Source organism: Cherax quadricarinatus, chromosome 97, assembly GCF_038502225.1.
Source record: "Cherax quadricarinatus isolate ZL_2023a chromosome 97, ASM3850222v1, whole genome shotgun sequence".
Taxonomy (NCBI): Eukaryota; Metazoa; Arthropoda; class Malacostraca; order Decapoda; family Parastacidae; genus Cherax; species Cherax quadricarinatus.
This window is the reverse complement of record NC_091388.1, coordinates 5,274,153-5,301,652: the sequence shown is the minus strand read 5'-3', so window position 1 is coordinate 5,301,652 and position 27,500 is coordinate 5,274,153. Positions and strand designations below refer to the sequence as shown.

Genomic DNA, 27,500 nt, shown 5'->3' with positions numbered 1-27,500 from the left:
ATCGTGCTGCCCTCTGATTGGTCCTCGCAGGGAATAGTGTTGCAACCTCGTTCCATTGTTACAAGGCTTTCTCAATATCCATTTTTAATTTCAAAACAATTTAATTTTTTATGTGAATTGTAGTAGTTATGGTATTGTGGCTTCTGTGTATTTATGAATTATTTTAGTCACAGTATTGTGATTTTTTTGTATTGTTCCAGTCATGGTATTGTCATTTTTTTGTCCTTTAGGCTTTTAAAATCTGTATTTCACTGTTTGAAATATAATTTTCTTTCGTAGAAATCTTTATCATGGTGGAAATGCAATAAACAAAGCACAAAAATTGTTGATGGTTCTCCCTGCATTAGACTTTTCAGATCTGTACATAATTCTCTTTTTAAACAATTTTTTCTCAAAGAAATCTTTATTGTATGGCAGAAATGTTGTGCTTAGGCCTTGGCACCGCGTCTAGACTGGCCTTGCAAAAAATTGCCGCATGGCAGCGCTAGCAAGATTCGCTGCAGCATCACAAAACATGCTTGCATTGCAACATGTGCAAGAGAGAAAGAGAGAGAGAGAGAGAGAGAGAGAGAGAGAGAGAGAGAGAGTGAGGTAGTCAAGGCTGGATCACTTCAGGCTGATGCCAGACATGGTCGTGCCAACTTCTGTTGTTATCAAATTTGTGGCGCATTTTTTTGAAGAGATTTCGTGGTCAGATAAAATAGGCCTTTGAAAACCATAAGCATCACCAAATACTGCAGATATATAAGCATATATGAAAATAATTCATATATATGTGTATATATATATATATATATATATATATGTAATTATTTTTTCACTTATTTTCAAGTGATTTGTAAGTAGAGAAATTAAATACGTTTGATTATTAGTCAGTGGTGTAATAGATTGTTTTCAAGACATGTTTGAAGTGATATATCGTGTGTTGTGATTGGTTAGTTGATTGCGGTTGCATCGGTTGAGGGCGGCAACGGTATTTGGTTGCTTGCGACCCAGTGGGCAAGCAATCAAGGTACTTCCTTGGTGTTTTTTTTAGGTAAGTTTTGTGTTTGGTGTTGAGTTTGGATGGGTGCCATGTATGGTGACCTTGTGTGTGTGTGTGTGTGTGTATGAGTGTGTATGAGTGTGTATGAGTGTGTATGAGTGTGTATGAGTATGTGTGTGTGTGTGTGTGTGTGTGCGTGTTTATCTGTATCTCTGTTTTTGTGTACTCGCTTACATATGGTTGCAGGGGTCGAGTCACAGCTCCTGTAACGTGTTAGCCCACATTGGTAACTGTTTACTAAGTACCCTCTTTAGACTGGTGCAGTGTAGTATACTTTCAAAGCCATTAATTAAGCCATACTTACCCTCTACTGTTAGACAACTAATGTTCCTTGTGTCTGTTAGTTGCCAACAGTAGAACAAATATGCTTTCTTTACCCACCTTACTGTTAATAAAATTAAACAGTGGTGCCTAGTACCCTAGGCACCACTGATTATTGTATAGTGTTCCCACCGTATAGTGTCTGCAGTGTAATGAGTACAGTGCTACCTGGATTGTCAACAGAGTACAGGGGGTCCTCGATTTACTATGGGGTTACGTTCTGACGAACCCATTGTAAGTTGAAAATATCATAAGTCAGATATGAGTGATATAGTAAATAAATCAATAAATAACTGCTATCACTGAATAAGTCAATAAATAACACAAGTTAGGGACTTGCTGCCACACCATCGTAAAGTCGAACCATTGTAAAGTCGAACCATTGTAAAGTCGAACCATTGTAAAGTCGAACCATTGTAAAGTCGAACCATCGTAAAGTCGAACCATCGTAAAGTCGAACCATCGTAAAGTCGAACCATCGTAAAGTCGAACCATCGTGAAGTCGAACCATCGTGAAGTCGAACCATCGTGAAGTCGAACCATCGTCAAGTCGAACCATCGTCAAGTCGAACCATCGTCAAGTCGAACCATCGTCAAGTCGAACCATCGTCAAGTCGAACCATCGTCAAGTCGAACCATCGTCAAGTCGAACCATCGTCAAGTCGAACCATCGTCAAGTCGAACCATCGTCAAGTCGAACCATCGTCAAGTCGAACCATCGTCAAGTCGAACCATCGTCAAGTCGAACCATCGTCAAGTCGAACCATCGTCAAGTCGAACCATCGTCAAGTCGAACCATCGTCAAGTCGAACCATCGTCAAGTCGAACCATCGTCAAGTCGAACCATCGTCAAGTCGAACCATCGTCAAGTCGAACCATCGTCAAGTCGAACCATCGTAAAGTCGAACCATCGTAAAGTCGAACCATCGTGAAGTCGAACCATCGTGAAGTCGGAAATATCATAAGTCAAGGACCACCTGTAGATTATCTACAGTACAATACTGTCGTTTTTAATAGCAGTGTCTCGAAGGATTGCTACTGGTTAATTTTTGACGGTATCTATACAATTCCTGAAATTGGGTATTGGTCTCGGTATCCAATTTTTTTCATCGTTGGAAATGCTCTGTATATTAAGGGGCTGAATGAAGGAATCTTTAATCTTGAATAGTTCATTTTTAAGCACTCTGGCTGTTTCACATTGCACAATGTAGTGTAAGGTAACATTTTTTGTGTACGTCTTTCCATGTTATGTTTATTATAGACAATCTAAATGACTGAAATCAAAAGAAAAATTTTGGTTTTTCATTTTGGGTCGTCCTGCCTCGGTGGGAGATGGCCAGTGACCTGAAAAATAGTTTCAAAATGCACAAATAAGCCCCCCATAGAAGAAGGAAATAATAATAATAATAATAATAATGTTTATTTCTACACCAGTAGGTTATACAACTTATACAGACCAAAGCTGACATTAATGACATGCTATATAGAAATTCCCTGGTTATTTCCCCTGAATGCCACCCACTAACACCTGGGTACCTACTTACTGCTAGGTGAACAGGGACAGCAGGTGTCTTAAGGAAACAAATCCATACTGGGGATCGAACCATGAACCCTAGTGTGAGAGGCCAGTGTGCTACCAACCCAGCCACAGAATGATGATGTTTCGGTCAGTGGTCCAAGTGGGACCAAAACGTGGTCATAAGTTTCTCTCTCTTATATGTGGGTTATTTGTGTATTGTTCCAGTCATGGTATTGTGAATTTTTGTTCTTGATTTCCACATGTTCAGTAAAGACAGTGAATCAGGGGTCCCCAACGTGGGTAATGGTTGTGGTTTGAGAGCTTCATGTAGCCCTACTTTAAATTTGGCTTTTCATATTGGGCCTTTTCGTTCTAAAAAGGTTGGGGACTACTGGTTTAAATGGCTAAGGTCAGTGTTTAACTCTGATTTTTTTCTTTTCAGTGTTAATAATGTGAGAGTGAAATACTATGGGTCCTAAAGACCAGGACCGTGGTGGCGGTGGCAGTACTGGAGGGGGCAGCAGTGCTAGTGCTGGTGGCAGCAACAGCAGCACCGCCCCCACAGTAACCTCGGAAGAATGGCTACAGCGCCTCCTTGCGGCCATTACCAAGATAAAGTCACAAAAGCAGCGGCCAAACCTCGAGCGCATTACGCAGACTATGAGGCAACTCTTCACTGTACCGCCTGACCTCGTGGTCACCAACCTCCAAGCCCAGGTAACCTTACACTGATTTTTTCAACACATTGGCAGTCTCCCACCAAGGCAGGGCAACCAAAAATGAAGTTTTTCATTTTACGTTTAGTAACTTATAGAGTAGGTGTTACTAGCACCTTGCTGCCAGCATTTAGTACAGTGGAACCTCAAATATAGAACTTTCTTCGGTCCAGAAGGCTGTTCAAGTGTCGCTACCGAATGAATTTATTCCCATCAGGAATAATGTAAATTAGATTAGTCCATTTCAGACCCTCAAAAATACATTTATAAAAGCACTTACAAAAATACACTTACGTAATTGGTTGAGTTGGGAGCAGTTCGATTTTTGAGGTTCCACTGTAATCTATACAGGAAGGGTAACTAGCACCTTGTTGCTAGCATTCAGTAATTTATACAGGAAGGGTAACTAGCACCTTGTTGCTAGCATTCAGTAATCTATACAGGAAGGGTAACTAGCACCTTGTTGCTAGCATTCAGTAATCTATACAGGAAGGGTAACTAGCACCTTGTTGCTAGCATTCAGTAATTTATACAGGAAGGGTAAGTAGCACCTTGTTGCTAGCATTCAGTAATTTATACAGGAAGGGTAACTAGCACCTTGTTGCTAGCATTCAGTAATTTATACAGGAAGGGTAACTAGCACCTTGTTGCTAGCATTCAGTAATTTATACAGGAAGGGTAACTAGCACCTTGTTGCTAGCATTCAGTAATTTATACAGGAAGGGTAACTAGCACCTTGTTGCTAGCATTCAGTAATCTATACAGGAAGGGTAACTAGCACCTTGTTGCTAGCATTCAGTAATCTATACAGGAAGGGTAACTAGCACCTTGTTGCTAGCATTCAGTAATTTATACAGGAAGGGTAACTAGCACCTTGTTGCTAGCATTCAGTAATTTATACAGGAAGGGTAACTAGCACCTTGTTGCTAGCATTCAGTAATTTATACAGGAAGGGTAACTAGCACCTTGTTGCTAGCATTCAGTAATTTATACAGGAAGGGTAACTAGCACCTTGTTGCTAGCATTCAGTAATTTATACAGGAAGGGTAAGTAGCACCTTGTTGCTAGCATTCAGTAATTTATACAGGAAGGGTAACTAGCACCTTGTTGCTAGCATTCAGTAATTTATACAGGAAGGGTAACTAGCACCTTGTTGCTAGCATTCAGTAATTTATACAGGAGGGATAACTAGTACCTTGCTGCGAGCATTTAGTAATTTTGAGTAAATTACTAAATGCTGTCACCTTGCTACCAGCATTTAGTTCAGAATTTATACAGTAGAAGGGTTTACTAGCCCCTTGCTCCTGGCATTTTAATTGCCTCTTATAATACACGTGCATTACAGAGAAAGGATTCTCCACTTCCCCATGGAGATGAAAGAAAATAGATAAAAAGAACTATTAAGAAAATAGAAAACCCAGTTGGGTGTGTGTGTGTGTGTGTGTGTGTGTGTGTGTGTGTGTGTGTGTGTGTGTGTGTGTGTGTGTATGTGTACAGGAATGCAAGACAAGCCACTTGGGGGTGGAAATCTTTAGTTCAAGTATTTTCACACTTCTCAGTGCATCATCAGGAGCTGTGCAATGTTGCACAGGCAACTGCAGGAGAAATGAGAGGATGTTTTCTCAGAGGATAGTAGCGTGAGTGACTCCCACCAGCGTCTCTCAGATATGTGCAAGTCATGACCGAATGCCTCACACCCACATGCTCCCCACCCCATATGTAGTCAGGTAGGCTAGGCCTCACAGTTTGCAGATACCAGGATGTAGCAAAACTAGAAGATTTAATAGCCAGCCCTAAGCTTTTAATTGCTGAGAACAGGTCATGTGACATTGTTACAATAGTAGATAATAAACACAGAATGCAGCTATTATGTGTAACCTAATTAATAAACTAGAAGGGATGAATGCACTCATTTGTCAGCTGACAATAGTCCATGTTACAGAAATATTCAACAGGGTCTCAGCATATGTTCAAGAGTATACAGATCACATCACGTGTCCGATAAACATACCTTTGATATACCTTTGAAGAATTTCAAGAGTATATCTACTCTCTGAGCCTGGCCATGGGCCAGGCTCGTCTGGTACTCGCCTGGTCAACCAGGCTGTTGCTGCTGGAGGCCCACTGCCCCACATATCCATCACAGCCTGGTTGATCTGGCACCTGGTGAAGATACTTGTCTAGTTTCCTCTTGAAGGCTTCAACACTTGTTCCAGCAGTGTTTCTGATATCTTCTGGTAAGATGTTGAAAAGTCTGGGATCCCGGATGTTGATACAGTGTTCCCTTATTGTGCCCACTGCACCCCTGCTCCTCACTGGGTTTATTTTCTCTCGCTCCAGTATGTTGTTATGGCAGTGTGCAGATTTTGAACCAATCAACTGGTGGATCTAATATGCATTCATAAATGTGCTGATATTATTTATACAGTTACTGTATTGCAATTATGCAGTAGGCTGAATAACAGTAAATCTTCTATTTTTTTGTGTCTGCCTGGAGGGTATTCCAGGGATCAATGCCCCTGTGGTCTGGTCCACAACCAGGTCTCCCGGTGGATCAGGGCCTGATCAACCAGGCTGTTTCTGCTGGCTGCACATGGTCCAATGTATGAACCACAGCCCGGCTGATGTGTGTAATATAAGAGGGACCTGGAGACATGACTAATAAACAGAGAAAATGTTATTTTAGTGCCAGGAATGTCTGCATTGTTCATTGTGGACCCTATTTTGAAATTGGCCTTTCGTGAATTTTGTGTGAAATTGGCCAAACTAGTAATTTCAGATCACTTGATTGGGTAGCTGAAATAGGTAAATAGGCAGTTTCTTGTACTCAGCCGATAGAATAGAAGGAAAACTAGCGAAATAGCTATGAATTTGGTTAACTGGAACAATGGAATTGGCCCAAAATTGAGCCGATGTGTAAATATCGCTGAGACCCCTAACTTTGTGAGAAGATAATTCCATAAATTTTCCATCAAATTTTGTACTTTTGGTGTCATTACCTTTGGAAAAAGATTCTCGACCATTTCATAAGATAAAATAATTTTTTTTTTTAAATTCTTCAACCTTGGGAGCAAATTTGAGATCAGGGGGTCACAACCCAACTCCAGTAGGCCAGGAATTGTGTGCGACTCCGCCTCTGCCTCCACAGCCCTGCTAGAACACACCTGAAATTCGCTAATTTAACCCAGACATAAGCACAGCAGTTTGAGTTTCCCATCACGCACTGCATAAGGCAGGAATTTTTTTATACCATGCACATCACTGCCCAGACCCATCACTTTTGTGTCTGAGTCAAAATTTACTTACAGCAAACTGTTAAAATTATAAAGGTGGAGAATACATGTGCTCCCTGACTTATGATGATAATAATAATAATAATAATTATGATACTATTTTATCCTGATACAGTGTGTGTACAGAGATGGTCGACATTTAGGTGTGCACGTACAAAACCTGTTGTTATGCTGCAATGGGGTTACATTCCAACAAACGCATCAGATGTTGAAAATATCGTAAGTCAGATGTGAATCAGTAAATAGATAATTACTGCCACTGAATAAGTAAATAAAGTACCCAGTGTGCATCACTATTGCACCATTGTAAAGTCGATATATTGTAAGTCAAACTATTGTAAAGTCAAAATACCATAAGTTGAACCATCGTGAAGTTGAAATATCATAAGTTGAACCATCATAAAGTTGAAATATTGTAAGTTGAACCATCGCAAAGTTGAAATATTGTAAGTTGAATCATCACAAAGTTGAAATATTGTAAGTCAAACCATTGTAAAGTCAAAATACCATAAGTTGAAACATCATAAAGTTGAAATATCATAAGTTGAACCATCATAAAGTTGAAATATTGTAAGTTGAACCACTGTAAAGTCAAATTATCATAAGTTGAATTATCATAAAGCAAGAAGCATGTATATAAACGTAGTAGCTATCGCCTAGGCTGTGGGAAGGAGTTGTTGAGTTGCCTGAAATGCTTTGCGTTACTATGGACTTTTTACATGCACGAGCAAATGTCACCACGTCTGTACAAACATTGTATCATTATATCTCAGTCCACAGCAGGCTTTGAACCTGCAAACTCAGCATTAGAGTACACAGTACTTTATCCACAAAGCCAGGCATCTGGAGTCCATCTGTGTGGATAAAGTACAGTGTACTCCTGGTTTACGATATTTCATTCCAGAAGTATGTTCAGGTGCCAGTACTGACCGAATTTGTTCCCACAAGGAATATTGTGAATTAGATTAGTCCATTTCAGACCCCCAAACATACACATACAAACGCACTTACATAAATACACTTACATAATTGGTCGCATTGGGAGCTGATCGTAAACCAGGGGTCCACTGTACTGTGTACTCTGATGCCGAGTTTGCAGGTTCGAACAATGCTGTGGACTGAGAGATAATGTTTGTAAATAATTCCTCCTGTTTGCAAATTATTAAAGCACATTGTGTAAGGAAATATTATTTTGACTTTGACCCTCTCATAGAACATAAGAAACTGGTAAAAGACTTGTGAATGCAAAAGTCATGTTATTTAGAAATGAAGTGTAGCCACATCTCTGGCAAGACAGTGATGGAGTGAGTGATGATGAGAGTGTTTCTTCTTTTCAGGCCTTGGTGGGAAACAGCCAATGTGTTAATAAAAAAATAGAAAACACAAGCAAATGCAATAAAAGTCAGAAAATTGATGGGATGGATAATAGGATGGGTGATGTATGGCCCTCAAAGAATAGGACATGACTTTCTAGTTAAACAAGTTAGACTGGTGTCTGAGTACTAGAAACAGCCCTAACTAGGCACCAAATATGCAAAATTCAGTGGATGAAGACAATACAAGTAATTTCTTTCCTACAGTATACAATACAACTGTATTTGTTTCCTGCAGTATACAATACAACTGTATCTTTCCTACAGTATACAGTATAACTGTATTTCATTCCTACAGTATACAGTACAATATAACTGGATTTCCTACAGTATAGAATACAATTGTCCGTGTGCATATGTCTGTGCATGTGCCCTTGTGTGTGTATGTGTGCGCGTGCGTGCTCGTGTGGGTGTGTGACCCACTTAATATTTGTATTTATAACTCATTACAATTGTGACCAGGTGTGGACGTATCAGTGGCTCATTACTTTGTAATTTGTTCATGACTGTAACCATGTATAAGAGTGAGGATGGTTCATTACCTTTGTAACTTGCCATGATTGTGACCAGATCTACCTGGAGTTCATTACTTTTGTAACTAGGGGTACATAATTACAGAGGTACATACAAAAGATTACAGAGGTCCATAATGGGTCCCTGGACCCATTATGTACCTCTGTAATCTTTTGACTACCGCCCACAGGATGGGTATGGGGTGCATAAGATATTAAACTAACTAACTTTCCTACAGTATAGAATACAACTGTCTTTCCTACAGTATACAAAATGCATTTTACATGTAATAAAATAATATTAAGCACATATGAAGCCACTAAGATGCTGGGCATTTCTGGCAGACTAATACTAATGCTCACAGACTGTTTAAGACTACTTTCAGCCTACTTGCAGACTACAAAAGTGAGGTAGTTAAGGTGACTATATGATACAACGATATTTTGGTTCGACTTGAACCATTAACTAGTCACACTAGCATATGAAGGTAAGGGAGCCAGTATATACGTGCTACCTTCCCTTCTGTGTGACTACTTAATGGTCCATTGACTAGTCACACTAACACGTGAAGGTAAGGGAGCCAGTATATACTGGCTGCCTTCCCTTCTGTGTGACTACTTAATGGTTCATTAACTAGTCACACTAACATGTGAAGGTAAGGGAGCCAGTATATACTGGCTGCCTTCCCTTGTGTGTGACTACTTAATGGTCCATTAACTAGCCAAACTAACATGTGAAGGTAAGGCAGCCAATATATACTGGCTGCCTCCCCTTCTGTGTGACTACTTAATCGTTAAACTGTCCAAACAAATTTACGTTCACATGCGTAGTGCTCCAAAAGTAGATATATGTTTTTTTACGTATTTTCAAATACAGTGAACCCCCGCTTAACGATCACCTCCCAATGCGACCAATTATGTAAGTGTATTTATGTAAGTGCGTTTGTACGTGTATGTTTGGGGGTCTGAAATGGACTAATCTACTTCACAATATTCCTTATGGGAACAAATTCGGTCAGTACTGGCACCTGAACATACTTCTGGAATGAAAAAATATCATTAACCGGGGGTCCACTGTGTAACAAAAAAAAAAAAGTAGATCAAAGTTTTTTTTACACGTTTTCAAATGTAAAAATTTTAATTATTCATTGGTTTTAACAATGGGAATCAGGATGACCCATTCTAGGTTAACCTGTGACCTGCTATACAGTAGGATATGCCTGTATCCTCGGGGATACGTTAAAAGGACCTGCCATAGATACCGAAACCCTGGATAGTAGCAAACACTGTATATAAGTGATATACATACCTATTATAAAGTATAATGGATAAATTACACACAATAGGTGGAGAATTAACACTTTTTTCACTGATGGGAAGAACTTCTCAGCTTCTCTACTTTTGCACTTTAGGGCCATTATTATGGAAAATTAAGAGGTATTTATGGGCCACAATAAACCATGGATAAGTGAAACCGCAGATACCGAATTAGTGGATACGGGGGGTTGTACTGTGTACAGATCTGGCTGATATCTTACCATCTATATCATGATAACTTAGCTAGTTCCTGTGATGGAACTGATTTAGAAAATTAACAAGCTGAAGACTGAAGCACTTCGACAACATTTGGGATGTTTATTGAGGAAACGATTCACCAGACAGTGGCTTCTTCAGTCTGATACAGAGAAGAGTAGAATATGAGGAGGAGTTTGAAGGAATCACTCCCTCAGGCTGAGGGAGTGATCCCACAAACTCCTGATCTTCCACTGTTCTTCTCTGTATTGGACTGAAGAGGGGAATGGAGAAGAGAGAGAAGTTAGTTAGTTAGTTTAATATGTTTATTATGCACCCCATACCCATCCTGTGGGCGGTAGTCAAAAGATTACAGAGGTACATAATTGGTCCAGGGACTGGACTCCAAAGTTTTGATAGCTGAGCAAGTTACAGAGGTAATGAACTCACAATTTACAAAGGTAATGAACTCACAATTTACAAAGGTAATGAACTCACAATTTACAAAGGTAATGAACTCACAATTTACAAAGGTAATGAACTCCAGGTAAGTCTGGTCACAATCATGACAAGTTACAAAGGTATTTACAGATTACAGAGGTACGTAATGGGTCCAGGGACTGGGCCCCCAAAGAGAGAAGAGAGAGAAGCTGAGGTATTGTTAGTTGATGAGCTGGGTGGTGAGTTATTGATGTATTTGTTAGGTAAATTAGCTAAAGTAAGCCTTAGGCAGCTTAACAATGGCAGTGAGAGTCAGTTTGGTCACCATTGTTGTGTTGTCATGAATATTGTGTTGTCACCATTATTGTGTCACTATTGTATTGTGTTGTCACCATTATTGTGTTGTCACTATTATTGTGTTGTCACCATTATTGTGTTGTCACTATAATTGTGTTGTTACCAATATTGTGTTGTCACTATTATTGTGTTGTGTCCTTGACAGGTTGATGCTGGCACTATCCTCTACATAGAGAACAAGGGAATAGAGTCATATGCTGATCCCAAAAATCCACCGCTCCGGACGGGTCGGGTGAGCGTGCGAACGCCCACAGCCAGTTCACGGGCGGCCGACCTGGTGGGCAAGGTGGTGCGGGCAGTGCGGGAGCTGGGCACCGAGGGCGGCACACTAGCGGACATTACCACTCACCTACAGAAGCATGGCACCGCCATCCTGGATGACCCAGACATACCCACCTTAGTGTCGCACGCCACCAAGCGCGCCCTCCAGCGAGGTTTCCTGGCCCAAAATGGTGAAGTTTTTACCTTGGGCACCCTGGCCAAGCACCGCAAGGCCTCCGGACGGCTGCCCGCCTCCAAGAAGTTGCTGGCGGCCACCGAGGACAACGATGACGACGATCTGGGCGTCCACGTGCGTGAACGCACACACACCACCAAAGACACCCACCTTCAGGTGAGTACCAAAGGAATCCTTCACCCAGCACCTAAAATACAAACAAACAAATAGGCTTTTGTTGCAACTCTTTTTCACCCTGCAGAGCTCTATTACACCTTATTATCTCAGTAAAAAATATTTGGTGGAATGATGATGTAAAGAGAGTAGTAAGGGAGAAAAAGTTAGCATATGAGAAGTTTTTACAAAGTAGAAGTGATGCAAGGAGGGAAGAGTATATGGAGAAAGAGAGAGAGGTTAAGAGAGTGGTGAAGCAATGTAAAAAGAGAGCAAATGAGAGAGTGGGTGAGAAGTTATCAACAAATTTTGTTGAAAATAAGAAAAAGTTTTGGAGTGAGATTAACAAGTTAAGGAAGCCTAGAGAACAAATGGATTTGTCAGTTAAAAATAGGAGAGGAGAGTTATTAAATGGAGAGTTAGAGGTATTGGGAAGATGGAGGGAATATTTTGAGGAATTGTTAAATGTTGATGAAGATAGGGAAGCTGTGATTTCGTGTATAGGGCATGGAGGAGTAACATCTTGTAGGAGTGAGGAAGAGCCAGTTGTGAGTGTGGGGGAAGTTCGTGAGGCAGTAGGTAAAATGAAAGGGGGTAAGGCAGCCAGGATTGATGGGATAAAGATAGAAATGTTAAAAGCAGGTGGGGATATAGTTTTGGAGTGGTTGGTGCAATTATTTAATAAATGTATGGAAGAGGGTAAGGTACCTAGGGATTGGCAGAGAGCATGCATAGTTCCTTTGTATAAAGGCAAAGGGGATAAAAGAGAGTGCAAAAATTATAGGGGGATAAGTCTGTTGAGTATACCTGGTAAAGTGTATGGTAGAGTTATAATTGAAAGAATTAAGAGTAAGACGGAGAATAGGATAGCAGATGAACAAGGAGGCTTTAGAAAAGGTAGGGGGTGTGTGGACCAGGTGTTTACAGTGAAACATATAAGTGAACAGTATTTAGATAAGGCTAAAGAGGTCTTTGTGGCATTTATGGATTTGGAAAAGGCGTATGACAGGGTGGATAGGGGGGCAATGTGGCAGATGTTGCAAGTGTATGGTGTAGGAGGTAGGTTACTGAAAGCAGTGAAGAGTTTTTACGAGGATAGTGAGGCTCAAGTTAGAGTATGTAGGAAAGAGGGAAATTTTTTCCCAGTAAAAGTAGGCCTTAGACAAGGATGTGTGATGTCACCGTGGTTGTTTAATATATTTATAGATGGGGTTGTAAGAGAAGTAAATGCGAGGGTCTTGGCAAGAGGCGTGGAGTTAAAAGATAAAGAATCACACACAAAGTGGGAGTTGTCACAGCTGCTCTTTGCTGATGACACTGTGCTCTTGGGAGATTCTGAAGAGAAGTTGCAGAGATTGGTGGATGAATTTGGTAGGGTGTGCAAAAGAAGAAAATTAAAGGTGAATACAGGAAAGAGTAAGGTTATGAGGATAACAAAAAGATTAGGTGATGAAAGATTGGATATCAGATTGGAGGGAGAGAGTATGGAGGAGGTGAACGTATTCAGATATTTGGGAGTGGACGTGTCAGCGGATGGGTCTATGAAAGATGAGGTGAATCATTGAATTGATGAGGGAAAAAGAGTGAGTGGTGCACTTAGGAGTCTGTGGAGACAAAGAACTTTGTCCTTGGAGGCAAAGAGGGGAATGTATGAGAGTATAGTTTTACCAACGCTCTTATATGGGTGTGAAGCGTGGGTGATGAATGTTGCAGCGAGGAGAAGGCTGGAGGCAGTGGAGATGTCATGTCTGAGGGCAATGTGTGGTGTGAATATAATGCAGAGAATTCGTAGTTTGGAAGTTAGGAGGAGGTGCGGGATTACCAAAACTGTTGTCCAGAGGGCTGAGGAAGGGTTGTTGAGGTGGTTCGGACATGTAGAGAGAATGGAGCGAAACAGAATGACTTCAAGAGTGTATCAGTCTGTAGTGGAAGGAAGGCGGGGTAGGGGTCGGCCTAGGAAAGGTTGGAGGGAGGGGGTAAAGGAGGTTTTGTGTGCGAGGGGCTTGGACTTCCAGCAGGCATGCGTGAGCGTGTTTGATAGGAGCGAATGGAGACAAATGGTTTTTAATACTTGACGTGCTGTTGGAGTGTGAGCAAAGTAACATTTATGAAGGGATTCAGGGAAACCGGCAGGCCGGACTTGAGTCCTGGAGATGGGAAGTACAGTGCCTGCACTCTGAAGGAGGGGTGTTAATGTTGCAGTTTAAAAACTGTAGTGTAAAGCACCCTTCTGGCAAGACAGTGATGGAGTGAATGATGGTGAAAGTTTTTCTTTTTCGGGCCACCCTGCCTTGGTGGGAATCGGCCAGTGTGATAATAAAAAAAAAAATATTTCTGTTTAGGTGACTTTCTTAACACTTAAACTGTCCAAATTTAGATCTACGTTTGCTCACGTATCGCTCCAAATGAAGATCTATTGTTTTACATGTTTTCTTATGGAGAAAATCGAGGTCGGAGCGCTACGCGCGCAAACGTAGATCTGGTAGTACAATATTGTGTCCCACTGCGGTGCTACAGTTGGGACTTGCTGCCTTCATGCTGGGAAATTACTTTAAGTTTCATCACCAAAGTAATTGAAGATTGAGACACTTATGCAACATATGGGAATCTTTATTAACCCTTTGACTGTTGCAAGCCCCTTTCTGAAACTGTCATTCTGTTGCAAAAATTTTTGGAAAAAGTTTATTTTTTTTCTTATGAAATGATAGAGAATATTTTCCCGATGTTAATGACACCAAAAGTACGAAATTTGGTAAAAAACTCAAGGAATTACGCTCCCGCGTAGTTAGCGATCTCGGCGACATGTACTCATCGGCGATTTCGCTGAATTTGAGCCCTGTTTTTGGCCAATTCCATTGTTCCAGTTGACCAAACTCATAGCTATTTCTTTAGAACTCCATTTTTTCTATCAATTGAGTACAAGAAACCGCCCATTTACCAATTTGAACTACCCAATAATGTGGTCAGAAATTGGCAATTTGGCCAATTTCATGCAAATTAAAAAGATGCCAATTTCAAAATAGGGTCCAGAATAAACAATGTAGACATTCTTGGCACTAAAATAACATATCCTCTGTTCATTAGTCACATCTCTAGGCCCCTCTTATATTACTATTGCTTTCTATTTTGATTTTTTATTAATACAAAAAATACAAAATTCACTGTTATGCTGACTACTGCATTATTGTGAAAATGGTATAAATAATATCAGTGCACTAGTGAAAGAATATTAGACTCCCCAGTTGATGTGTATTGCCAAATGTATGGTGTGATTTGCTTACTCTTGAACATTGGTAAAAATCGAACATTTCCACTACTTGGAGCTCAATTTCAAGGTCGTTTTCATCATGAAACTAATCAAAATCATCTCTATTTCTGCAATATGTTTTCCATTTTATCACTTGAGACCATGAAAACGAGAATACAACTATAAATACTATACGAAAATACGCCTCAAAGTCGGTGTTTTAATAAAAAAAAATGGTCAGTTATTTTTTTTCTCATTACACACTGCGTGCTGCAGGATTTTTTTTATGTGGTGCACACTGACCACACAGGCCCATTCTCTCACATGTGGGCCTACCAGCTTTCTCCTGCTTGATTTGAAGCCGCTAGAATTTACGCATATAAATACGTCAGAAACAGTGGCGCGTAAGATGTATATATACGACCAAAACAGTCAAAGGGTTAAGGAAAGGTTATGCCACACAGTGGCATCATCAGTCCAATACAAGGCAGAAAGGGTAAGGAGAGGAGGAGTTTGAGGTAATCAGTCCCTCAGCCTGAAATCAATGTGTTCAGTCCATCAATCTTGTAGAATGTAGACGTGGCTTATGTACTGTAGTCAGGTGAGGCGAAGCAGGAGGAGGTGGGATCATAGTGGAACCATCCATTAGTGTAAGTAGGTTGGTTTCCAAAACCATTTAGACCTACTTACACTAGCGGATGGTCCTACTGTGATCCCCCCGCCTCCTGCTTTCCACATGACTACAGTATGTAAGCCACTTCTCCGACCATGTGCTGTACTTTCTACAAGATTGATGGACTGAATACATCGATTCTAGGCTGAGGGACTGATTACCTCAAACTCCTCCCCTCATTACCACTCTCTGCTTTGTATTGGACTGATGAAGCCACTGTGTGGCAAAACGTTTCCTTAATAAAGATTCCCATATGTTGCATAAGTGTCTCAGTCTTCAACTTGTTGGTTTCCAAAGCCATTTTTCACATCCAAAGTAATTGTTGCCACACCATTGTAAAGTTGAAATATTGTAAAGTTGAACCATCATAAAGTTGAATCGTTGTAAAATTGAACCATCGTAAAGTTGAACCATCATAAAGCCGAACCATCATAAAGTTTAAATATTGTAAGGTTGAACCATGGTAAGTCAAGGAGCTCCTCAACTGTCTTTTATTACTCTAGTTATGCAAGTCTCCGCTACAGACATTATTTACATCTTCAAGGTACACGTTCTTTTAAGCCTGTGGTATTTGGTCGTCCAGATGACAGGGATTTTGATATACAGTAGGGCCCCGCTTTACGGTGTTCCACTAATATACCAATTTCAAATTATGACTAAAACACACTATATGGCTCACCGTCTTTCTAATATGGCATGCCCCACCCGGTTTGTTAACAACATTCTCCGTGAACACATCTATTATGTTTGGAAACTTGCCAAAATTTCAAGTGTTTTGAAGTTGTTGCGTATTTTATATGTACTCTGATAATTATGCTTATGTGTACCTGTACCTTACTTACTATGCTGGCATGCAGATACACATTAACCCTTTGAGGGTCGACAGGCCCTCTCCGAAACTCGTTCTTAGGGTCGGCCAAATTTAAAAAAAAAAAAAATTATTTTCTCTTTTGAAAAGATAGAGAATCTTTTCCCGATCATAACGACACCAAAAGTTTGAAATTTGATAGAAAACTTACGGAATTATGCTCTCGCAAAGTTAGCGGTCTCGGCGATGTTTACGCATCGGCGATTTTGCCCACTTTGAGCCCCATTTTCGGCCAATTTCACTGTACTAGTCGACAAAAAACATGAATATTTCGCTAGAACTCCATTTTTTCTATCGAATGGGTGCAAGAAACCACCCATTTATAAATTCAACTATCCAGTACAGTGGTCAGAATTTAGCAATTTTGCCAATTTCACACAAATTTCAAAAGATGCCAATTTCCGAATAGGGTCCAGAATAAACAAGAAAGACATTCCTGGCACTAAAATGACATTTCCTCTAGTCATTAGTCACGTCTCAAGGCCCCTCTTATATTCTTTTGCTTTCCACTTTGAATTTTTATTCTCACAAAAAATATAAGATTTACTGTTATGCAGACTACTGCATTAGTGTAAAAAATGGTATAAATATTATTGGTGCACTTGTGAAAGAATATTAGACTCACCAGTTGACGTGTATTGCACGCTTGGCACGATTTGTTTACTTTTGAAGTTTGGTAAAAATCGAACATTTCTGCTACTTTGAGCTCAATTTCAAGGCACCTTTCATTGTAAAACCAGTCAAAATCATCTCAATTTCAGTAATATGTCTTCCATTCTATAAAATGAGACCAAGAAAACTAGAATACAACAATAAATACCATATGAAAATACACTGCAAAGTCGCTGATTTATTAAAAAAAAATGGTCAAAGTTTTTTTTTTCTCATTATGCACTGTGTGCTGCAGGATTTTTTTTAGACTGTGCACACTGACCACATAGACCCATTCTTTCATATGAAGGCCTACCAGCTTTCTCCCACTAGATTTGAGGCCGCTAGAATTTATGAGTACTAGTACGTCAAAAACCCCTACGCGTAAGACGTACTAGTACGACGAAAACCCTCAAAGGGTTAAAATTGCTAAGAGTGTCCCTCTAGTCTTAACGCCTCAGTAAATACTAATAGTATGTAATAATAATCACTCTTGGGCACATTAAATGTCTTATTTTACATCAACATAGACATTTTCATCAATCCATCTATGTTATTTTCTTCAAAATTATATAAGAAACACGTTACATAGCATATAAACATGCCATGTTTATATACTGTGGAGGTGTGGTAGTCGGGCAGAAGGAAAAATTACGTTTTTCTCTGGTCCAGCACCACAGAAAACGTGTATGAATCTGCGTTTGGCCCAGTCACTGCCCTTAACACGTAACACTTTTGTTTACAATTCTCGGCATGAATTATTCATTACTTCTCCCTTCGTTTATGATAGCATCTGAAGGTAGTTGTTAGAAATGATTAAATTCAGTGAACAAGGTATGTCGACGGTAATAATATGGCTCTGGGCTGCATTAAATATCATGTAGCTATGCAGGTAGGTGCAGCTATGTAGCCAGGTGGACTACATAGCTATGTTACCAGCTACCTACACTGACTTTCTACAAATAAATACTACTCACCTCTCCTGCTACATTAAGACTATACATATTTTAGCCCATAAACGGTCCAAACATATAATATACAGTGGTCCCTCAATAATCGTTCGGCCTGAAAGTCGTCCATTTAGGAAATAGTCCTGTTTTTTCATCAAAATATTGGCTCGGAAATGGTCCGGTAACTCGCTAATAGTCCTTCGTCCCGGACGCGTACTCACGGTCTGAGCGGCCTCGAGCCGCCTCGGCCTTTCCTTCCCAGCCAGTGTGCCATTGTTTACCAGTGAGCGACGGTCCCCTCACGTGCTCCAGTGAAATATTTCATAATTCATTTATTTTAGTGCTTGCAAGTTATTTAAGTGCTAAATAAGCTACCATGGCTCCAAAGAAAGCTCCTAGTGCCAAGCCTTTGGTAAAGAAGGTGAGAAATACGATTGAATTTAAGAAAAACATCATTGAACAATATGATAGTGGCGTAAGTGTGGGCGAACTGGCCAGGATGTACAACAAATCCCGTACAACCATATCTTCCATCATAGCCAAGAAAAAGGAAATCAAGGATGCTGTTGTTGCAAAGGGGGTAAATATGCTGACAAAAATGAGATCACCAGTACTCGAAGATGTTGAGAAGTTATTATTGGTGTGGATAAATGAGAAACAATTAGCAGGAGACAGTCTTATGACGTCGCTTATTTGTGAAAAGGCTAGGCAGTTGCATGAAGATTTGGTAAAGAAATTGCCTGCAACTAGTGATGATGTGAGTGAATTTAAGGCTAGCAAAGGCTGGTTTGAGAGATTTAAGAAGCGTACTGGCATACACAGTGTGGTAAGGCATGGTGAGCCTGCCAGTTCGGACCACAAGGCGGCTAAAAAATATGTGCATGAATTCCAAGAGTACATAAACAGTGAAGGACTGAAACCTGAACAAGTGTTCAATTGTGACGAAGCAGGCCTCTTTTGGAAGAAAATGCCAAAGAGGACCTTCATTACACAAGAGGAAAAGGCAATGCCAGGACACAAGCCTATGAAAGACAGGCTGACACTAATGTTCTGTGCTAATGCTAGTGGGGATTTCAAAGTGAAGCCATTACTAGTGTACCATTCTGAAAATCCCAGAGTGTTCAGGAAAAACAATGTTATGAAGAGTAAATTGTGTGTGTTTTGGAAATCTAATAGTAAGGCATGGGTCACGAGGGAAATTTTTGAAGAGTGGTTCAACGAAGTGTTTGGCCCTAGTGTGAAGAATTACCTCCTGGAAAAGAAATTGGATCTCAAGTGCCTCCTAGTAATGGACAATGCACCTGCTCATCCTCCAAACTTGGATGACCTAATTCTGAAGGAGTTTGGGTTCATCACAGTAAAGTTCTTGCCCCCGAATACCACTCCTCTCCTCCAACCCATGGACCAGCAGGTCATTGCAAACTTTAAAAAACTCTACACCAAAGCAATGTTTGAAAGGTGCTTGAATGTGACCTCAGACACTCGCTTGACCCTCACGAGATTTTTTTGGAAAGAACATTTCAGTATTCTCCATTGTTGTAAGGCCTTATAGGTAAGGCTTGGGAGGGAGTGACTACCAGGACTTTGAACTCTGCTTGGAGAAAATTAGGCCAGATTGTGTCCACAAGAGGGATTTTGAAGGGTTTGGGGCTGACCCTTATGAGCCTATGTCAGTTGTTAAATCCATTGTGGCACTGGGGGCTTCCATGGGGTTGGATGTGAGTTTCGAGGATGTGGAAGAGTTGGTGGAGGACCACAACAAAGAGCTAACCACTGAGGAGCTGCAAGAGCTTCAGCAGGAACAGCAACAGATGGCAGCTCTGAATCTTGCTGCAGAGGAGGAGGAAGAGAGATGGAGGAAGGTGCCTTCTTCAGAAATTAAGGAGATTTTTGAAATGTGGGGTAGGATGGAAAGATTCATGGAGAAACATCACCCAGAGAAGGATGTTGCAAGCCATATCGGCAACTTGTACAGTGACAGAGTCTTGGCCCATTTTAGGGAAGTTTTAAAGAGACGCCAGAAACAGAGGTCTCTGGACAGTTTTTTTGCGAGACAGGACTCCAGTGACTCTCAAGGTGGTCCTAGTGGCATTAAGAAACAGAGAAGAGAAGTAACCCCAGAAAAGCAATTGGTACCCGAGATGTTGATGGAAGGGGATTCCCCTTCCAAACAGTAATTCATCCAATCAGTCTCCTCCAGTCTTCCATACACAAAGAAGAATCACCAATAAAGGTAAGTGTTATTCTGTTAATGTTTAATTCATCATGTGCCACTGTATTGTTTATGTACTACATCTATATTTCATGTAAAAAAATTTTTTGTTTTAATAATTCTGGGTGTCAGGAACGGATTAATTGAATTTACATTATTTCTTATGGGGAAAATTGATTCGTAAATCGTCCATTTCGATAATAGTCCCACTTCCAGGAACGGATTATGGACGATTATTGAGGGACCACTGTATACGTTTTTTCAACATTTGAAAGTATGTAAAAAAAGTTGATTTTTTTTTTTTACATTTGAAAATGTGTAAAAAAAACTTTGATCTACTTTTTTCTTGTTATATTTGAAAATATGTAAAAAAAACGTAGATCTACTTTTGTAGCACTACACATGTGAACATAGATCTGCCTGGACCGTTTATGGGTTAAGGTAAATAATAAGTTTACTGTATGTGTATTTTATGTGTCTGGGCTGCTTTAAATATCGTATATTAAGTTTGGGACGGGAAATTAAGGCAAGTAATGAATGTACTGTGTATGTATCTTACCTTTTATTGTGTTTTTTAATGCCTGGTTCTATTAGTAACTTAATATAAGTTAGTGTAAACTTGTTGTCTGGCATTTATATGCATTTAAAAGTGGAAAAATGGGGTTCTGCTTTGCGGCGATGTCTGCTTTGTGGCAGTAGCCCGGCGCCTAACCTGCTGTATAAGTGGAGTCCCACTGTATGTATGTCTTCTCTGTTGTATATTGATTCTTTATTGAGCTTTCTTTTTGGCTTCTCTGAATTCATTGGTTTTTCCTTCAGTCACTCTCTCTCTCCCCCTCTCTCTCTTCCTCTCTCTCTCCCCCTCTCTCTCCCCCTCTCTCCCCTCCCCTCTCCTCTCCCCTCTCTCTCCCTCCCCTCTCTCCTCTCTCTCCCCTCCCTCTCCCCTCTCTCCTCTCTCTCTCCCTCTCTCTCCCCTCTCTCTCTCCCCCTCTCTCTCTCTCTCCCTCTCTCTCCCTCTCTCCCTCTCCCTCCCTCTCTCTCCCTCTCTCTCCCTCTCTCCCTCTCCCTCCCTCTCTCTCTCTCCTCTCTCCCTCTCTCTCTCTCTCTCCCTCTCTCCCTCTCCCCTCTCCCTCTCTCTCCCTCCCTCCCTCTCTCTCCCTCTCTCTCCCTCCCTCCCTCTCCCTCTCCCCTCCTCTCTCTCTCCCCTCTCTCTCTCTCTCTCTCTCTCTCTCCCCTCTCTCTCTCTCCCCTCCCTCCTCTCCCCCTCTACACAGGGTTTGACAAGGTTAAGGATCCCTAACTTTATTGACAAGCTATTTACAGGTTAAGGATTCGTAGCTTTATTGGCAAGCTAAGAGCTGTTACCTACATCAGCTCATTTGAAAGCATTTTTATTGTTATGAGACATACAAGTAGGGAACAGGATGAAGTTGGAGCCATCTGTGGGCCAGCATTTTCATTTGATCAACTGACTTTATCTCGTTGACATCATTATGCTGTACAAATGTGTTCCATACTCGAGTCATCCTGGGTATGTATGATCTCAGATGGAGTGATGTTCTGGAGAAGGGTACAGCCAGAGTAAGGTTGCTGCTTTCTGCCCGTCTTGTGGCATAAAAGCTTGTTTCACGCTGTCCTCGAAGTGGATCCAAGTGTGGTATTTTGACAATATTGGCCTTGTACATAACAGTAAGGCCACCCACATCCCTCCTATGTTGAAGGCTCTGCTGAAATGACAGATCTATCCAGGATGGGTCCAGGCGAGAGATGAGACGTCTTGCTCTGTTCTCTACTCTGTCAAGCAGTCGCAGATGAGAGGGGGGTGGGCAGGCAAACCAAGAAAGTGGAGCATACTCAAGGTGTGAGCGTACTTTATGCCTCTTACAGGATCTTGCAACCCCTACTGTCAAGCAGATGCGAGATATGGCGAAGTGCTGTAAGCTTCCTGGCTGCCTTGTTTGCAAGATTTACAACATGGTTCTTCATGGTTAGTTTGGAGTCAAATTTCACCCCAAGGATATCATCTTCTTCTCCAGGTGCCAACACCCTCCCATTCATCCTTACTACTGCCCCAGCATTACCATCATGGTACCTAGAGACGATCATCATTTGCGTTTTCTCAGGTGCAAATGTTACTTGCCATCTATTTCCCCAAGCTGATACAGCTCTCAGATGGTGATTGATGTAGCTTAGAGCAGCTGGCATTTCTTCTCTTGGATAAGTGAATGTCAGTGTACAGTCGTCTGCATATGCATGTGATTCTGGGATGAGATGAAGAAGGTCGTTGAAGTAGACATTCCATAACAGTGGACCCAGCACGCTTCCTTGTGGAACACTTGCCCCAATAGGATGTCTTGCTGATTCCGTTCCATTGAGAACTACACTTAGAGATCTACCATGAAGGTAATCACTAAGGAGACATAGCGTAGAGCCTGCAATTCCCAGTGCTTGAAGTTTTGCTAAGAGGCCCTGGTGCCACACCCGGTCGAAAGCGCCAGCAATGTCCAGTGCTACCACACAGCTGACTTTGGATTCATCCAGTGACTGGTGCCACTTAGTGGAGAGGTTTAACAACAGATCAGCAGCAGAGTAACCTTTCCTGAAGCCATATTGACGATCACAAAGTAGTGAGTGGTAGTCAAAAAACTCTGTCATTTGTCTTGAGATTATTGTCTCAAGGATCTTACCAGTGATTGACAAGAGTGACACTGGTCTGTAGTTGCTGATTTCTGCTCTGCTCTTCTTTTTGTGAACAGGGACTACATTTGCCTCTTTCCATAGAGGGCCATTTACGCTGTACTAGGCAGTGATGAAAGATACGAGTTAGAGGTGCTGCTAGCTGGTCTGCACATCATCTCAGCAATCTTGGGCTCAACTTGTCTGGGGGGCCCACAGCCCTCTCTCTCTCTCTCTCTCTCTCTCTCTCTCTCTCTCTCCCTCTCTCTCTCTCTCTCTCTCTCTCCCTCTCTCTCTCTCTCTCTCTCTCCTCTCTCTCTCTCCCTCCCTCCCTCTCTCCTCTCTCTCTCCCTCTCTCTCCCCTCCCCCTCCCCTCCCCTCTCTCTCTCCCCCTCTCTCTCTCACCCTCTCTCCCCCTCTCTCTCTCTCCCCCATCTCTCCCCCTCTCTCTCCCCCCTTCCCCTCTCTCTCCCCCCTCCCCTCTCCCCCCTCCCCTCCTCCCCTCCCCCCTCCCCTCCCCTCCCCTCCCCCTCTCCCCCTCCCCCTCCCCTCTCCCCCTCCCCCTCCCCTCTCCCCCCTCCCCTCCCCTCCCCTCCCCCCTCCCCCTCCCCTCTCTCCCCTCTCTCTCTCTCTCCCCTCCCCTCTCTCTCCCCTCTCTCTCCCCTCTCTCCCCTCCCCTCTCTCCCCCTCTCTCTCCCCCTCTCTCCCCTCTCTCCCCCTCTCCCCCCTCCCCCTCTCCCCTCTCTCCCCCCTCCCCCTCTCCCCCCTCTCTCCCCTCTCTCCCCCTCTCCCCCCTCCCCCCCTCTCCCCCTCTCTCTCCCCCCTCCCCTCCCCTCCCCCCTCCCCCTCCCCTCTCCCCTCTCCCCCCTCTCTCTCCCCCCTCTCCCCCCTCTCCCCCCCTCTCCCCCTCCCCCAATCCCCTCCCCCATCTCCCCTCTCCCCTCCCCCTCCCCCCCCTCCCCTCTCCCCCTCTCTCTCTCTCCCCCCTCCCCCTCTCCCCCTCTCTCCCTCTCTCTCTCCTCTCTCCCCTATTCCCCCTCTCCCCGTCTCTCTCCCCTCTCCCCTCTCCCCTCTCCCCCCTCTCCCCCCTCTCCCCTCTCCCCCTCCCCTCTCTCTCCCCCTCTCCCCCTCTCTCTCCCCTCCCCCCCCTCCCCCTCTCCCCCCTCTCTCTCCCCCTCTCTCCCTCCCTCCTTCTCCCCCTCTCTCTCTCTCTCCCCCTCTCTCTCCCCCTCCCCCCTCTCTCCCCTCTCTCCCCCCTCCCCCCTCCCTCCCCCTCCCCTCCCTCCCCTCCCCTCTCTCCCTCCCCTCTCTCCCTCCCTCCCTTTTTCCCACTCCGTCTCCCACTATCCCTCCCCCTCTTCCCCTACACCTGCCGGAAACAGCTGCACCACCACCTCCTCCTCCTCCTCCTCCTCCACCACCACCACCTCACTGTATCACTGTTACAATAGCTTCTTCCCATCACCTGTGTGCTTTTCACTGTTGGAAAACAATGGAAAGTGGGGGTCAGCATCCCCTAGTCTGCTGCTAAAGTAGACACAGTCACAGCAGTAACTATCACTGTAACCAGTAAACAACAGTGACTGTCACTGTAACTAGTACACAGCAGTGACTATCACTGTAACCAGTAAACAACAGTGACTGTCACTGTAACTAGTACACAACAGTGACTATCACTGTAACCAGTAAACAACAGTGACTGTCACTGTAACTAGTACACAACTGTGACTATCACTGTAACCAGTAAACAACAGTGGCTGTCACTGTAACTAGTACACAGCAGTGACTATCACTGTAACCAGTAAACAGTGACTGTCACTGTAACTAGTACACAGCAGTGACTATCACTGTAATCAGTAAACAACAGTGACTATCACTGTAACTAGTACACAGTGACTATCACTGTAACCAGTAAACAACAGTGACTGTCACTGTAACTAGTACACAGCAGTGATCATCACTGTAACCAGTAAACAACAGTGTCTGTCACTGTAATTAGTACACAGTGACCACTGTAACCAGTAAACAACAGTGTCACTGTAATTAGTACACAGCAGTGACTATCACTGTAAACAGTAAACAACAGTGACTGTCACTGTAACTAGTGCACAGCAGTGACAATCACTGTAACCAGTACATGACAGTGACTGTCACTGTAACTAATACACAACAGTGACAGCACTGTAGATAGCAGCACTAGATAACGGAAAATTATCTATCAGGTCTACTTGTAGTGCCATCCTGCCTAGTACTCAACACAGTACAGTATGTACTCTCCTGCAGTACAAGTTCATTATACACCTCATCCACTCTATACTGTCAGTTCTCTTATAAAGTTCCACTATATTCAGTCAGGTTGTAATAACAGCAACAGTTAGCTTGTCCACAGTTCCACAATTGTTTTGTGATCCAGCATTATGGTTAATGTCAATAGATTCTCATTTGGGTTGAGTGTCACAACAGTTGTTTTATCTACATAGCAGCAGTCACTTGTTTCTTTAGAGGCTTTCTGGCACTTGTGTCAACTTCAACTAGCGTTCGTTGAACAGTTGGAGAATCATTTATGCCAGCTTTCTGGCACTTGTGTCAACTTCAACTAGCGTTCGTTGAACAGATGAAAAATCATTTACGCCAGCTTTCTGGCACTTGTTCAACTTCAACTAGCGTTTGTTGAACAGTTGAAAAATCATTTACGCCAGCTGAAGCTAAATACAGTGGTACCTCAAGTTTCCGACAGCTCCCACCTCAAACAATTATGTAAGTGTATTTTTGTAAGTGCTCTTGTAAGTGTATTGTTGGGGGTCTGAAACAGACTAATGTAATTTACATTATTCCTTATAAGGGAACAAATTCGTTCGGTAACGACTCTGGAACAGCCGTCTGGAACGAATTATGGCTGAAACTCGAGGTACCACTGTATTTGTAAATGTTTACCTACCTGGAGGGTATTCAGGGGGTCAACACCCAGTCCATGACCAGGCCTTCTGGTGGATCAGGGCCTGATCCACCATGTTGTTACTGCTGGCTGCACATAGTCCAATATATCTGGCATACTGTTATCCTTCACATTATGTTAACCTTGTCATTGTGAGGTGTTGGCTTGTGTTTTCTTCCACATCTTCGACACCGCGCTCCAATCACCAGTGTCGTCACTTCTCTTCAGATTCCCACCATTAGTTGGCGCTCCAATCACCAGTGTCATCACCTCTCTTCAGATTCCCACCATTAGTTGGCGCTCCAATCACTGGTGTCGTAACCTCTCTTCAGATTCCCACCATTAGTTGGCGCTCCAATCACCGGTGTCGTAACCTCTCTTCAGATTCCCACCATTAGTTGGCGCTCCAATCACCGGTGTCGTAACCTCTCTTCAGATTCCCACCATTAGTTGACTTTACTGGGCTCAAATTTTCTGCGGTCTGTGTCATATTTATAAACATCTACAATACTTGCTTCATTATGAATTTTGATAGTGATGAATTTTGGTAGTGATGAATTTTGGTAGTGATGAATTTTGGTAGTGATGAATTTTGGTAGTGATGAATTTTGGAAGTGATTATCAACTGAAGGGAAGAATATGGATAGACAGGCAGGGATAGACAGGTAGGGATAGACAGGTATACATAGCCAGGTATAGAGACAGGGATGGATAGACAGGGATAGCCAGGGAGGACGGGCAGGTGTAGACAGCCAGGTGTAGACAGCCAGGTATAGACAGTCAGGTATAGACAGCCAGGGATAGACAGGATAGACAGCCAGGGATAGACAGGATAGACAGCCAGGGATAGACAGCCAGGGATAGACAGGATAGACAGCCAGGGATAGACAGGATAGACAGCCAGGGATAGACAGCCAGGGATAGACAGGATAGACAGCCAGGGATAGACAGGATAGACAGCCAGGGATAGACAGCCAGGGATAGACAGGATAGACAGCCAGGGATAGACAGCCAGGGATAGACAGGATAGACAGCCAGGGAGAGACAGAAAGTTATAATTAAGGTGAACAGTACTGAACATTCACTTAAAGATGAACATTCATTGTTCACTCGACCTTTTAACCCCCTTCCCTCTCCCTCTCCCTCCCTCCCTCTCTCCCTCCCTCCCTCTCTCCCTCCCTCCCTCTCTCCCTCCCTCCCTCCCTCCTCCTCCCTCCCTCCTCCCTCCTCCTCCCTCTCCTCCCTCCTCCCTCCTCCCTCTCCTCCTCCCTCTCCCTCTCTCTCCTCCCTCCCTCCCTCCCTCCTCCTCTCCTCCCTCCCTCCCTCCCTCCTCCCTCTCCCTCCCTCCCTCCTCTCCTCCCTCCCTCCCTCCCTCCCTCCCTCCCTCCCTCCTCTCTCCCTCCCTCCTCTCCCTCCTCCCTCCCTCCCTCCCTCCCTCCCTCCCTCCTCTCCTCCCTCCCTCCTCTCTCTCCTCCCTCTCTCCTCCCTCCTCTCCTCCCTCCCCTCCCTCTCTCCCTCCCTCTCTCCTCCCTCTCTCTCCCTCCCTCTCTCCCTCTCTCTCTCCCTCCCTCTCTCCTCCTCCTCCCCTC

The 27,500-nt window shown here is 43.0% G+C and overlaps 1 protein-coding gene across 6 annotated transcripts in view; it reads left to right on the top strand.

The window, feature by feature from the left end:
- The window catches only part of LOC128704952 (histone acetyltransferase KAT6A-like), a 152,135-nt gene that overhangs the window by 39,905 nt on the left and 84,730 nt on the right, over positions 1–27,500 (top strand). For all 6 annotated transcript variants that reach the window (XM_070105182.1, XM_070105181.1, XM_070105179.1 and 3 more), the window contains 2 exons: positions 3,328–3,602; positions 11,235–11,702. In XM_070105182.1, coding sequence (XP_069961283.1) covers positions 3,354–3,602; positions 11,235–11,702 — 717 coding nt within the window. In that variant the 5' untranslated portion in view covers positions 3,328–3,353. The remainder of the gene's footprint in view (positions 1–3,327; positions 3,603–11,234; positions 11,703–27,500) is intronic.